Raw genomic sequence first — 15188 nt, 5'->3', positions numbered from 1 at the left:
TGACTGTATTAGCAACTACAGCTAAACCTATAGCCTATAATCAAGATTGTGACCTCCTCACAAGTTGCTAGAAACATTTGTCAGCTTGGTTCGTTGTAATTGAAGAAATATGATTTTTGCTGTGATTATGTGGCCAAATAGAGGGGGGATGTCTGCATTGTTCTGTTAAAGGAAATATGCAGGTACTGTTATCTTTCAAAATAAAATCCAAAACACCAAAAGACAGACAGTGGGAACAAATTTATTTCTATTTTGTCTCATGTACAGAAAGAATCAATTTACAGTTTACAAACAACTGACCAGGTTTATGAAGCAAATGATTTACTGCACATGGATGAAGGCCGACAGTTCAGTCCTCCCGACACCTCATGAGTCCTACTATCAGAAGCCAACAAAGCGGATTGCCGTGTTTGAAGTGTCCTCTCGGGAATTCAGTAAATCACTTGTGGCTGAATACTCTCCAAAACACTAGTTCACAAAATCTACAGAGAAAAAAGCACGTCTCTCATGAAAAACAAAAAACGAACAAGGAAAGCCACGATTGCACAACTCATAATAATTCAATATCTAGTCCAAAAGAAGGAACATTTACAGCAGTGGACGCAACGGTTCAGCAGGAATCGCTTCATGGCTGTGTTATTCTTCATACTTTGAGTTAACATCACATTTTTCAGTTTGTACTGTGGGCTACTGACACAGGCTTATGAACAGCAAGGTGAAAAGGACCAACATCTCAGCGCGTGACTTCTATACAGCCGTTAAGACTTCCCATCGCTTTCACTTCATGTGTAACCTCACTCTCTGCGCGAACAACGGAAAATGTTACGTTTCTAAAACGATGAGCAAGCTTTTAGAACCGATGGGCGTTTTGTTTCTCTGCGTGATGACAAACTTCACAGTTGTTGATGCGTTGTAGGCAGTGGTGATGCTACTAACAGCGGGCAGCGTGTTGGTCAGTATGTTATCGTTGTAAACATTTACGACCGGAAGTGAATTTTGTCAGAACTGGATGAAGGGAAAAGTCAGTGTGTCTTCATATAACCAAGTTCATTTGGCAACTCAATTCAATGCATCTGTGAGTCACATTTTGTGCCAAACATCCTCAAAAAAAAAAAGGTTTTGTTAAAAACACCCTATTCTACATGTTACATGCACAGCGTATACACGTAAAATCTCATATAATTCATCATACCATTTACAAGTTTGGTGAAAAAGAGGATAGATACAAGAAATTAAGAAAGGATGTAATCGCCGCAAAAAAAGTTCTTAGTATTTTTGGCTGGCATGCTCCCCAGAGTGACGCGTGTTTTTGTTGTTATTATCACAATGCAGTGTGCTTATTAGTGCCTGCCAAAACTCGACAGCAGCAACGTTTAGGTGACGACTAACTGCATTTAAAAATGGACCAGCATGCCGAATCACTCGATCCTATGTGAAACAAGGCACTTACAGGAGAGAAGTGGTGCAGGCCCTGTCAGCTAACAAACCCCTGTTGATCTCAGTAGAATATTTTATGAGCAAGTCTTCAAGTAAAGTGAGTTTTTGCTGAGCCGCGTCTGTTTAGACTTACCCATGTTTCTTGGCGACTGAGGGTCGTCTACACAGGAGCTCAAATAAGTATGTGTGTGTGTGGGGGGAGGGCGCATTTGGTGCCTTCTGTTTATTTCATACATTCATATGCATGCAAGCTTTCTATACCAAATGTCTGGGCATCTATTTACACAACAGAAATCTTAAACAAGTCTCTTCTGGTTGAAAAAATGAAGTCTTAAGAGAAAGGCAGATATGCATTCTTTTGGCAGAGTTGTACCGTAGATCACTGCAATAGGTCAGTGACGGAAAGAATGAGAGAGAGACTTGAAGGTGATGCTCAACAATTCAACTCATTACTATATGAGCAAGAAAGTTACAACACATGAACACGGTACAAGAGGAAGAGGAAATCAAGTACATCCCTGAAGGAGCAAAATGCAAGCCGCACGTTGTACTTTATAGTTTGCATTATCCGTTCACAGGGGCTCAAGAAAACAAAGATCTTCACAACTGATAGTTTCCCTACTTATCCAGGCTTTGGGAAACTGATTCTATCAAAGAAAACATATCCTTGGACCCAGTTTAGGACAGGGGAGTAGTTAAGAAAACACAAGCTCACATTTTTTTAATACTTACATGAGCCTTTGTGTAGAATTAGTCCAAGTAAGGAAATGTGTGATTCACCGAAATACCCATCTATCCTGTAAAAATCTACCTCCTAATACTTAGTAAGTATCAACCAATCAACTATCAAATTATTTGTAAGTGCTCTATTCTTATATTATACTCTATAAAATGGCTATTTCCACAGTCAGTATATGCAATGGCTCAGACGATGGTTCAGTGGTAGGTGATTCACAATGAACAAAGTTCTGTCTGCAACAGACCAACTCAGCAGAAACCAGTGAGACTATGGGAGAAATCAGACTTCACCAGAAACACAAAGGTCAAACAACAACCCAAATGGATTAGTGAAGCAGTGGTTGTGCTTATTGTGATCTTTCTCTCAGTGGAAACACCAGTTGTCTCCCATGTTTGATGTAAAATACTCCCCTCTGAGGAGACTGTTCTGTTGAAGGTCCAGCTTTCAGTAAGTCCTAAAAGATCACTTCCTGGGGTGGAAGACCATTAAAGGTCTGTCTTCAATCTTCTGCCAGGGGCTCTTCTTATTCTCGTCTTTATCGTCAGGATCGTCCTCAGGGCTGGTCATGGAGTCGCGGCGGTTCTCGCTGTTGCTGCTGCGGCTGCTGTTCACACGACTGCGCCCTCTCCTGGGGATGGTGGACCCTCGGGAGGATGGGCCTTCATCCAGGAGAGGGGTAAGAGAATTCTCTTCAGGTGAGACGGGGCGTCCCTCGCTGCTGCTGGGCTCGCTGTGGTCGGGATAGGCTAGCTTCGAGTAACTCTTCCCCCCACTGCTGCTGACACCGTGGCTCTTCCGTCCTCCCGTCCCCCACCGCTCATCTTTTCCCTTCCGGTTAAGTGCTGATTTTCGCTCTTGGGCTTCCAGAGGTGGTTCAAGGTTGATATCTCGCGATGCGCTACTGGAACCACCTCCAAATCCACCACCACTAAGGTCATTCCCAACATCTATGTAGGAGTGGCGCACATGCGCGTTAGCCCGACCATCTAGGGAGATGAACCACGCCCGTGGGTGCTGTTTGACACCCAGTTCCAGCAGCTTCTTCTCAGTCAGAGCCTGCAGCTCTCCATTCATTTGAGCCATGGTAGAGTCGTTAAAGAGCACAGGGATGGTGACAGGTCCACCAGAGGAGTCGGACGCCCAGCTCGGCTCCTCGGAGTCGTCACCTTGGGATCCACCTTGGGATCCACCTTGTTGCTGCTGTTGACCTTGTTTCTGGAGGTGGTGGTGATGGTGCTGCTGGCCTCCTCCCATCTGTGCCCCATCTTTGTCTTGTTCCTTCTGGTCTTTGCCATCTTTACCAGAAAACTCAGACGGCAAGCGCATGTAGTGGGCTGGGATAACCAGGGTTGGCACCATGCTCCGGTACATGTTCTCCTTCATCTGGTCGATGGAGCTGCAGAAGATGATCTGACCTGGTTGAGTGTTGAGGGAGGTGGGTCTGGCAAGGCTGTCTGCTGCTGCCGCTGAATATTCTGGGGGTTTGTCGGTCTGACTTGGCACATAACCTTGGAAGCGAGGTGGGGACGGTGGATCAGAGGAGTATCCTCGATTGTCGTTGGCATTGTGATGTCTGTGGTATTCCGACTCCTTACCCTCCTTGGGGCTGTAGCTCCGGTTGTAGTCTTCATGCAGCAGAGGGTTGTCCAAGTTGTTGGTCTCTGTGGCCCGTGTAACCTTCATGGGGAAGCTTTCACCCCGTTGGGAGCCTGAAGCATTTTTTCCTTTTGCATGTCGCAGCATGTGGGCTGGAACGTGTTTAGTTAGGTCCTCCCTTGAACTCTGGTAGTCTCGAGATGGGGATAAGTCAGATTTTTCATTGGAGGGGCCAGATTCAACATGGCCTCCACAGATCAGATTCAGGCGTGAAGTGGATGTGCCCTGGTCTCTCTTGGCACCATTAAGATTGGACGTGTGGGGTTTGCCTTGCTGTCGACGAGGTTTCAAACACTTCCGTCTAAAAGGTAAGCAGAAACCGAAGGTCAGAAATGCAATAAACACCGGGTAACTGCTTGGGGATTACAGTCTTAACCGAGTGATTTTAAAGTTCAGTACTGTTAAATAGAAACCTAAAACCGAGACCTGCGCCTACGCTCCCCACACCTGCAGTAGTAGAGCAGAACACAGAGCAGGATGAGCACCAACAGCGCCAGCGAGCCCAGGATGGAGAGCAGGAACAGGGTGTGGTAGGTAGTGATGTCCCTCAAGCCTGGATGAGACAGACCCAAACCTGCAAGATAATTCATGGCATAAATGGTATACCTTTTGTCTTGTTAGAAATGTTTCCCTGCATAAATATTAATAAGTTCTGATGGAGTTCTTGCAACAACATAGGGCCTATAGCACAAAAGTTAAGTTTTCCCTGAAAGTCCCTAGCCCTATAACTAGTTTTAGTGACTAGTGTCCAGGAAGCCTCAAAAGAACTAGAGGGTTTCATTATACAGGACTTGTTATCTACTATTCCAACACAGTCTGAAGCCCTGAGAACATTTAGCAGATAAGTTAGCTGATATTTAAAAAAGTGATGATCTTATTGGCAGTGGATAGTTTTTAAAAAATGACACTAAATATAACAAGTAAATATAATAAACCCTTCAGTGTGAAACCCAAATATATCAATTGTTATGTTTTTGTAAGGTCTGCTGGCACACAGCACCACTGACAATGAAGAACAGTGGGATGAGTTACAGCACCTGAAGATGAAGGAAAGGCAGCCAACCAGTATCCCATCTGAGGAACCACAACGTTCCAGACAAACTGTGTGCCATCCTTTTTGATGTATCCCGTCCCGTTCCGAACCCAGAGCCCTGGAGGAAAATAAATCACCATTCACCATCATTTCAAACAACAGCCTTACATTTTACATAAAAATGTTTAAAATACAGCACAGTAACTAACCTCGGTCTAACACAGAGTTTCTATTTCCAGGGAAGCCAGTTGTTACATAAGCTCATGTCAGTTGTTTCACAGCATCAATGATTTATGTAAGGAGAGTTCCTTACCTGTCTTAGGCTGATACAGCCAAGCAGGAATACTTGTGGCCATCCTGTTCCGAGTGTCAGAGGGCAGTGGCACAGAGATGTGGATTGGATCTGACACCTGGACTGCACCGCCATCTTTGTCAAAGAGCTGAATGCTGACCACTGCCAGCGCTGTCAAGTCTGTCCATCCTGTTTCTGCACCTGAAAGTGTAAAATAAATGTACAAATATCAGCTTCAACCATTCTTATCCATTCTCTGCAAACTAAACACTAAACTAAACAAAACATCACTGACACTAATAAATAATCACCTTTATTAGTATTGCCGTAAGCTATCATAGTATTGTATTGAGTTTGGGGACACTACTTAAATAATAATTAAATAATAAATAAATAAACTGACACTGATTTTAAAATTTATATATCATAAATCCTTGGATTTTTTAAAAAAAAATCCCTTTCCTGTGTTCTTTCCAGGTCTTACAAGACTGGTTTCACTTGCAAGACCACGCAATGAGATTAGTCCATGTGTGAGGGTGATCCAAAACATGACAGCAGATACAACTCTGAGACTGTGAGAGCACCATAAGGACGGAAAGCTGACTGGATTTAAAAATTATGACGACAGAGAAGAGCTGGACACAAGCAAAAGATGAGAACCTTAAAGGAATGTATTGTGGAGATACCACAAATCTCCAGTGACAACATTAGCTCCGAGAAAATCTTTTCATAACCAACTAAAACTGTTTCAAGGCTAAAATCTTTCTATATGCATTCATATTGAATCAAATGGAAACTTAAGGAATTGGTATTAAATCAATGCAGGAAATCAGTACCAATGCCCAGGGCTATTGGACACTTGAATAAATACGTCAAGTGCACTTAAAGGCAGCAACAAACAATAGTTTTCATTATCACCCAAGACCAGGCCTTCGCTTCATGTCCAACTCGGTGGAGCGGAAGATGGACAGGTAATTCAGTGATTCAGTGAGGCCTCTGTGGGATTAGGGTTATTGTTAGGGCGCTCTATCAAATCGTCTATCAAAAGGGAGCTGAGCCGTAAGGTAAAGCTTTTCGATTTACCGGTCGATCTAATTTTCAGCCCTCATGAACTTAGTCAGGGTAGAGACTGAAAGAATGGCCAAAATTAGGTTCCTCCATAGGGTGCCTGGGCTCAGAGTAGAACCAGTTGTGGTGGTTCAGGCATCTGGAGATGATGCCTCCTAGGCCTAGAATTCAGTGGATGGATGATATGTATCTCGACAGGCCTTGGAATGCCTAGGGATCCCTCAGGAAGAACTGGACCTCCATGCTTGTTGCCACCATAACCTCACCTCATCTTTAATTGAGCTTTTGGAAAAATTACACAAAACATTCTATCCTGTAGCATTAAAATACAGGACCTTTGCAAACGTACACAAACCAATGTGTTCGTTCACTTTTGACCATGCAGTTGAACACAAGCCCTGCTTTCTGGGACTGACCTGAGCTGTTGGTCTCTTGGCCCAAGAGAAAGGGGAAACCGCCGATTTCATACTGACTCCTGGCCGTGGTCAGCGCAGCAGACAGCGTTGTGTAGTTGGAACTGGAGGGCAGCTGAATGGATTTCCTCTGGAGCTGCACCAGCGGCTGGTTACGAGCTCCTGCAAAAGAACCACGCATTGACCGAACTGATGGTGTCTTTGTGCCCTTGGGTTACAAGTCTCCTTAAGAGTAGCAGTAGGTGTCTTGATGTCCTCCTTCACTAGTCCCCTTTAGAGTAGCCATAAGTGTCTTAGCATCTTCCTTTGGTAGTCTCAGTGTAGTCATAGGTGTCTAGGTGTCCTCCCTAACTAGTAGGACCTAACTAGTCCTTCAGAGTAGTCATGGGTATAAACATATGAGTGTATTTGAATTTCAAAGTTAAGGGGAGATGGCTGTGACTGAGCTGTATTCATAAAAAACTGTAACTGCTGCTCTGGTTTTAGTAGCAGGGTCTCTCAAGTGTTAAGCAGTAAAAAATGAACATAGGCCAAAACAGACACGAGTGGGAGGAGAAGGGTGTGAATCCATCACCACTCTCTGCTGGATACAGACTAATTTAGCATGTGAAGAGAAAATAACGCCCTGCGTGTCAGAGTGAATTCCCTGAATAACCACAACATGGGCTGCAAATCGTAGCGCTAAATCCAAGGTACGACAGCATAAGTGAACATGCTTGTCCAATAAAACAAAAATCATATTGTTGTTCTTACCTGGTGACCCAGACAGCACCTGCAGGACGTCATCGTACAGAATAAGTGTTCCTGGCCTCTGGACGAGGAGGTACAGGCTGACTGACGCGTACACTTAGTGAAGAAAGTCACAAAAACGAAATCAGCAGATTTTACAGGTGAAACAGCACAAGAGACTCAACATTATGCCAGGAAAAAAAAACCTTCACACATTCAAGAACAGCTCCTCAATTGTCAAGTGTGAGGCCTAAGTGAAGAACAGTGGGTCCTATGGATAAGAGACACTTGGAACAAAACAATAAGCCTCCTTGTCCTTACAATCAGGCCAGATTCAGACTTGATCAACTCCCACATGAGCAGACTTGAATAAAAAAACAGTATGCACAGATGTTATTGACGCTGTCCTCTCTGTTAATCCTACCATATCTGATACCAAGAAGCTCCACCAAAACCCATGCAATTTCAGTCTCCTTCACCATTTCTCAATGAAATCTAACAGTAGCAGCATGTTTGGATGATGCTGCAAAACGATTCAGTGCTCCAGTGCTTTGTGTACACGCTCCCTTGCCAGTTCACTGGACACACAGGTGAAAATGAATGTAATCCAATATAACAGTCCTGCACTAAATCTAATTTCCATGAATGTAATGACATTCAGAGCGAGTTTAAAGCCTCATTTTGGAGGCTGTGGTTTGTAGTCCTACTGAATTGTATCGTGTTGTGCCGACAAATGCTCCTATTATTTTAGCGTTTTACTTTGACTTGAGTGTTTAACTCAATCCAGTTTCACAGCACCACAAACTACATCATCCAGAAATGACCATCCAGTTGAATTACCACCTTTCTGACGCTGTTCCAACACCAACTGAATATTACAGGAGTCAATTCAGTGCAGGACTGTTCTATTAGAATGGTTTCACTGGTGTACCTAATAAACTGGTAAGTGGGTGTGAGGTCTCATGATAGCCTTCAATTAGAAATGAATATATCTTAACCCGGTTGAAGTGCGGCGACTTACAGGGGATGCGGCTGGAGTGCCAGGGCACAGAGTTGGTGACGTAGTCTCGTTTGGAGGCCGTGATAATGACCCATGTTCCCGTGCGGTACAGGAAGCTGACTCTCACGACGCCGTCGCCACTGGCGCGGCTCGACGCCAAGAGGGTCTGATTGCCATGGACTTCCACCTGGGCATCGGCCAACGGCGACAGGTCACTGTTGTCAAACACCTGGACTTTTATTTGCACCTCTGAAAGAAAAATGAAAAGAGAGAGAGAGGTATCCAATAAGAGATTGATTTAGGTTTAATGGTGACTAAATAAGCTGAAACTATCTCGTGTTTATGAAGATCAACGGATGAAGTTAAAGAAAGTGAACTTCATGTTGAAAATTATTCTCCTTGGCCTGCTCCTGTTGGATAATGAGATCAATAGTAAAGTTACATATTTGCCGTCCTGTCATATCCAGACTTTATAATTTACTCTTGTAATTAAACTGTAGTTGTGAAGTAATTAACTCCTGGCTCAATGTATCAATTCGCCCTGGGCTGTCCTACAAGGACGACATCATTAGGCAGCAGCGTAGGGATTTTATCCAAAATGACCTACACAGAGAGGAGACCTTATTAGCATAAAGTAACATCACACAGGCACTGCAGACGTATTAAAAATGAGTAATTATTATGAAGTGGAGAAATAAAGGGTTTATTGTGTATGTACAGACTATTTTCTTAGCAGCCGATAAATCTTTTGTTTATCTGCTAAATACAACTGAACTTCTCCGAATACATTTTATTCAAATATAACGATGACATATTTTAAATTCTTATAGATATCTATGTATATGAATAGTGACATCTATGAATGAAAAACACATCCGTGTGTTCATTTAATTCTGCCTGGTGTAGTTTTATTGGTCTACATGGGCAGAAACAATCTGCCTCTCCTCAAAAACAACTGTTATACCACAATATTCAGTGGCTCAGGTACTGTGGGGAGCAGTTCCAGTTTTAATAAGTGTGCAACCACTTCGTCTTCTTCTTTTGGGGTTCTGAAAGTTTTGAGTGACTTGTCGTATTTTTTCCTTTTCCATGATGAAAGTGTTGACAAATGTCTCTCGAGCATCTGAGTCTCGTTTAATGAAGCTTCTCACTTTTGACGTTTTGGATGAAGGCTTTTTAGTAATGCGTCAAGGTGACGCTTGGTAGACGTGTTTCCACTAATAATAATACTAATAAAGATGGAACACTTCGAGGAAAGGTTAACTGAGGAGGTCCGGAGACAGACTGATGAGCGCACAAGTAGGAATGTGCAAACGTTATGCCGTGTATCCACAGCCATGCACTTTTAGGTTTGACTTATGAGGCCAGGAACAACGCAAAGACACATGCTCTGGCAATGCAATGCAAATGGGAGTCCTCAAAAGGGATCCTCCAGGAGCCCTAAACTACTAGATCTTATAATATATATGTAAGAAGATGCCCCGACACGCGAGGACTACACAGAATGGAACTTAACAGCAACCAGGGCAGCAGCAAAACACATCACATCCTCAAATCAAAAATCCAGTGCAGCCAGCACAACTACAGTGGCACATAAAGATGCACAGATAACAAAAATAAAATGCATGAAAGCAATGCAGAAATCTAAACAGGAACCTAAAAATGTGAAGATTCTCAGGTAATTCCTGCCCTTCTATGACTGTTAAGCACATATATTTTGTTTATCTGCAAAGACTCATTTCTGGTAGAGATGGATTATTGTTATGAGGACGATGATGATGTCTGTGGTCCAATCAGATCCAGTGCAAGGCTGCCTCTGCCCTTCATCCTCATGTTTTCAGCCCCGGAACATTTTGTCTCTCATCTTGCTTCTTGGACGGAGCGGATGTGGGTCACGCCAGGGGATGTTTCCATGGATACACGCCGACTCTCCAAAAGCCGGCTTGTTGTTGTTGTTGTTGTTGTTGTCGGGCTTCCTCGCTCGGCTCATTCCTCAAGTCGCTGTCCTCTAAAACTCCTCCGGCAACAAACCCCTCGATGCAGAACTTTACCAGTGACAGTGGTAACGGGAAAGGCTGCATTCAGATAACACGCAGCACGTACTGTGCGTGCGTGTGGGTGTTTGTGTGTCCATATCCTTTGTGTGAGGATAAATGCCGCCCTCCATTACCATAACTGGTTCAATAAAAGCCCCCTTGTGGATTTCCTCAATCTGGGCTCGCCTCTTGAAACTCTGGCTTGAAGCAGCTCTATTGACAGAAACACTGAGACTCTCAGTAAGAGTTTTCTCTCGCTCCAAGCCCTTCAGCAGAGGACTCAGAGGAGAGTAAACAACCTCAAAGCTGTGAAGGTACTTTTCCGGGTGGACATGAATCCTTAAAACTTAATCTTAAACAAAGTCAGAGGTAAAGACTGATACTTTTTTAAGATATGGACATTTATGGTAATTTATCTGAAGGTTTTATGCTTTTCATCTTTATAGATGGTCTGATGTTATTCAGCCAAACGTTAAACGACTAACGGATCAATTGTAATAAATATTAGAAAAGAGAGGAAAGAAAGAGAAATATTCAGTTTTTTATCTTTGTTATTCTCATAAAAGGGCCTTAAATGTGAGTCTCAAAAACTTACATCTCCTGAAGAACGATTTATTGATTACTTGGCTAACTGTTTCTTCTCACGTACCATAGTATTGACCAGGGGTTATCGTAAAGCAGTGGTCTTCAATGTTTTTCAGGCCAAGGACCACCAAACTGATGGAGAGATTATGTAGGGACCCCCTACCTACTATATGTGTCCTATAGTCCAGTGCTATTTATAAATATACATTATTATTTTCATTTTGCATCCGGTATTAACCTATTCAAATAATACAGGGGTTCAAATATTATTTTTTTTATGATGTGGGTAACGCCTTCTGCCTCCATTTATTCCTTTCGTAAAAAATGTTGCATTTATGTCAATGTGCATTTAAACACCGTTAAATTTGTGGGGGGAAATTTTTAAAAAATATATAAAAAATATCTAATCAACCAAAGATTTTGCGACCCCCTTGATTTTCCCCCCTGTTGAAGACCAATGTCTTTCTCCAAGGATAATCTTCTATCATTCACAGATTAATCTTCTGAATAATTTCCCAATTTATTGCTAAATAGTTTGGTTTGAAGAATGAAAAGGGAGAGCATTTCAATTTATTAACATAAAACTAAGTCGGAGATAAGAGACTGATACTTTGTTAAGATCTATTCATGTATCTGGAGGTTTAAGCTTTTCTTTGCAGATGAGCTGATATTATTAGTTGTTGGGATTGAGATAACACGATGAAGTTTAACTCATACTATGGTTGTCAAAGCCGGAGGTAAATGAGTGATACTTTATTAAGATTCGGTCATTTATCTGGAGGTAAGTATGCTTTTCTTTACAGATAATCTAATAGTATCCATCAATGTTGGGCAACATTAAAAACATTATTAGAACTGTTATTTTTGTCTTGTATTAGAGGGATAATAAAGTCTGTGATTCCCATAATCTGTGGGAAAAAGGCAAATTAATCCACGTTTCTGGGCTGAGATCAAGCCTTAAAGCTGTGGTTATCAAAGTCAGAGGTAAAGACTGATGCTTTATAAAGATTTGGCCATTTATCTGGAGCTTTTCTGTACACATAATCTGAAATTATTGATTAAAAACAAATATTTGCAGGTCTAAGCCAAAGCCAAGATGCCGGATGACTGACAGCAGAGGAGCAAAACCAATAAAAAGAGGAAACTAAATCAGGTTTTAACAAAATAAATAAATAAATAAATGGAACTCGCTATGCAGAAAATAGTCTGTCTGTCCTTTCATTTGGTCCCATTTTATGAGTTGGTTCCATGTTTTTTGTAAAATTAGATTCTGCAGAGTAATTATTGATTTAAATAAATAAAAGCGATTGAGAATATCAATATTTCCCCGTGAAATGTAGCACGGTGGAAGGACGAGGTGACTGTGGTGGAGTAAATACATTTAGCTGCATCCTCCACTCTACCCATGACCATTCATGCATCTTAAAATATCTCCAGGCATGCATAATACAACGTAATTACATAATGTCCTTTACAGTGCACAACACCATGTAAACAGTGTGACACTTTAAGGCCTTTCTTCACAACCATTAAAGAACAAGGCAGCTGCAATAGATTTTGGACTCGTGTGTGTGTGCTGCTTTGGGAGCCGGAGGCCATCCTGCTCTCGCTGTCACTACCGTGCAGAGCAACAATGACACACATGAAGGCCTGGCTTCCAGCTACTCGGGCCTGACAGTGCAGGAAGGAGCAGCAGACCTGGGGCCTGCGCTCTGATCACATCCTGCAACATCTGTACAGTGCTGGAGAGTAATCACAGCACGAGCACTGGCGTGGCCTCTGTGTCCGATCACGTACACACATGAATGTACAGCATTAAAACAGAAAAACAGCATTATTCAGCTGGGACCAAATCAAAACTCTCCCCTCAAAATCTAACCCCCCTGTTAGGTGTGAACCTAAAGCCAAGGCGCAGCGCTGCACGACGGCTGAAGACGACAAAAGCCATAAAAATGCAACCACTCCCATCTCCTCATTGTGCTGCATCCCTCCCCCGTATGGCGAGCTTACCAAATGCTCCCTGATCTGGAAGGGACTTGGCCCAAACCGCGCACACCGACGCGAAGAGGAGCAAACGAGAGATGCAGCTGGCCGGCATCCTGGAAAGCTACATGTCTAGTCCCAGATCGGCGGCCGTGTGTCCATAGTCCTCCCTGCCGGCGGTGAGCGTTTCCCCCCTCAGACGAACTGCGAGCGGTGCCGAGATGCTGCCGAGGCGACTGTGAGGGCTTCGCCTTGTTTTCATTGTCTGAGGCGGAGGGGAGAGAGCGCCACGCTTCCCTCTGCTGATCTCAAGAGGAACAGCAGCGGCTCCGCTCTGGATGAAGGCTGCACGGAGAGTTCCTGCGCATTTATTTACTCTTATCATAATTTAAATCATCAAAAACGCGTCTTCGTCTTGCGCGTCTCGGAGAGGAACATCTCAAAGTCTTGATTTAAGACACAAATAATTCTATTTTTTTTTTTTTTTTGTAATTATGACACTGAACTATTGAACCATTATGCCATCTTAAATAGACCTTGTGACCACTGTCATCGTCACTTCTTTTCTTTAACTTTTCTTCATCAACAGAACCAAAATCAAGGATTTCTGGAGGTCCAGGCCCCACCAGCGGCCTGCAACCACCCGAGTCCAGAACCGATCAACTGAAGTGTACAAGAAAGGTCAGAACCAGAAGGGTACAAGATTGGAGTTTTATCAGAGTGCCGTTGCCAGTGTCATCTTCTATGCTGCTGTGGTGTGGTGTGGTGTGGTGTGGATAAGCTGATAAGGAGGGCAGCTCCGCTCCATCTTGAACCACATCCACCACGACACCATACCCAGACAGAGAAGCTCTTTTACTCTCTGTCCTAGAACACTGACAAGCTAAGGAGGACGTTTGTCCCTCAGGACATTTAATAGCTTATGTCTTTCAATTACATACCTGATATACACCGATCAGCCACAACATTAAAACTAGAATAGAAGTAATAACACTGACCATCTTGTGACAATACAGTGTTCTACTGGGAAACTTTCGGACCTGGCATTCATGTACATGTTACTTAGACATGTACCACCCACCTAGACCGGACCAGGTGCCCCCACCCCATAGCAATGACACTCGTAGCAGGATGCAGCCTGACACAGACACAAAAACGGTTTAGGAACAACTCAAAAAATATAAAGAACAGCACATTATGTCCTTAAAAAACAGTTAAAAAGAACTTTTAAAGAACAGCACAAAGCGGCCTCCAAATTTACTAGATTCATGATCGATGCACTGGAACAAGCCTGATCCACAGAGGCCCCTCCCCTTTGACTCATAGGCCCCAAAGGCCCCCACCCTCAGAAGGCCCATGTCCGTTCTCTGATGAGTCACAACTGCTTTGGAGGCACAAGAGAGACCCACACAATATCAGGAAGGTGGTCATAATGTTATGGCCGTATCAATTCTTCAATGTATGAGGCCATTATCATTTATTCACAATCAGATTAACAAGTCAAGTTGATCAGATTTTTTTTCCTCACCAACAGACATGCAATCCCTAAATTTAGGTCAAAGGAAGTTATGAAACCTGCTGCTATGAGTGAATGGTGTTTGGTATTCTTCTGAAAAGCTGTTACTAATATGACACCGTGACGTTTGCTGCCGTTTAAATATGGACCTCTGAAGTCAGCTGTCACAGCAACAGGAAACGCACACACACAAGTAAACAGGGCTGGATAAATAAATAATGTCTGGTTTAATGAAGACTGACTTAAGGTGGTTACATGGAGCGCTGCCATGTAAAGGCAGGTGATCCATTGTGAGTTCAAACAAAAGAGAGTGGAAATTTATAATAAAATAAAACAAGTCCAAAAAGACAAAAATACAAGCAAGGAAATAAATAGAGACAAAGGCAGGAAGTAAAATACACTTAAATGCGGAGAGACAAATTATTACAAAATAAAACAGGAAATAGAGGTACCAAAACAAAAAACCATGATGGGCATCCGTTTTTGTGTGTTAAAGTCTCTTTCTTCTATCTTTTGACCCTGACTTTGAAGTAAGAGTCCACAGCAAATCAGATTTAAGACCTTTTTGTCTATATTGATGTCATTTTGATCTCACAAAAAAACAGAAAAACTGTAACAAGCCTTTATTATAGTCAATTAATGATTATTATTTAATTAATCTCTCCATGGAAATTTGCTGTTTTTTTTATTTTGTTTTGTTC

The 15188-nt window shown here is 42.7% G+C and overlaps 1 protein-coding gene across 2 annotated transcripts; it reads right to left on the bottom strand.

Moving 5' to 3' along the window:
* Positions 1–225: 225 nt before the first annotated feature.
* On the bottom strand, positions 226–13235 carry LOC125022226 (protein FAM171A2). 2 transcript variants are annotated; one of them, XM_047608679.1, is made up of 8 exons: positions 12999–13235; positions 8389–8616; positions 7392–7484; positions 6642–6800; positions 5179–5358; positions 4870–4983; positions 4259–4406; positions 226–4133 (listed from the first exon to the last, which is right to left on the bottom strand). In XM_047608679.1, the coding sequence occupies exons 1-8, from the start codon at positions 13084–13086 to the stop codon at positions 2639–2641; spliced, it is 2505 nt and encodes an 834-aa protein (XP_047464635.1). In that variant the 5' UTR covers positions 13087–13235; the 3' UTR covers positions 226–2638. The 2 variants fall into 2 exon arrangements, with proteins under 2 accessions (XP_047464635.1, XP_047464636.1); XM_047608680.1 differs by having other exon boundaries at positions 4280–4406.
* Positions 13236–15188: the final 1953 nt, after the last annotated feature.

The sequence above is a fragment of the Mugil cephalus genome, chromosome 16 (assembly GCF_022458985.1).
Source record: "Mugil cephalus isolate CIBA_MC_2020 chromosome 16, CIBA_Mcephalus_1.1, whole genome shotgun sequence".
Classification (NCBI taxonomy): Eukaryota; Metazoa; Chordata; class Actinopteri; order Mugiliformes; family Mugilidae; genus Mugil; species Mugil cephalus.
This window is presented reverse-complemented; position numbering and strand designations above follow the sequence as displayed.

Bases quoted from the DNA above. Each gene is read 5' to 3' on its own strand.
- LOC125022226 (XM_047608679.1), bottom strand. From the start codon at position 13,086: ATGCCGGCCAGCTGCATCTCTCGTTTGCTCCTCTTCGCGTCGGTGTGC. The intron at 7,485-8,388 runs GTAAGTCGCCGC...TTCTTCACTAAG, and splicing joins GCACTCCAGCCGCATCCCCT to TGTACGCGTCAGTCAGCCTG. The intron at 6,801-7,391 runs GTAAGAACAACA...GTTCTTTTGCAG, and splicing joins GGTGCTGTCTGGGTCACCAG to GAGCTCGTAACCAGCCGCTG.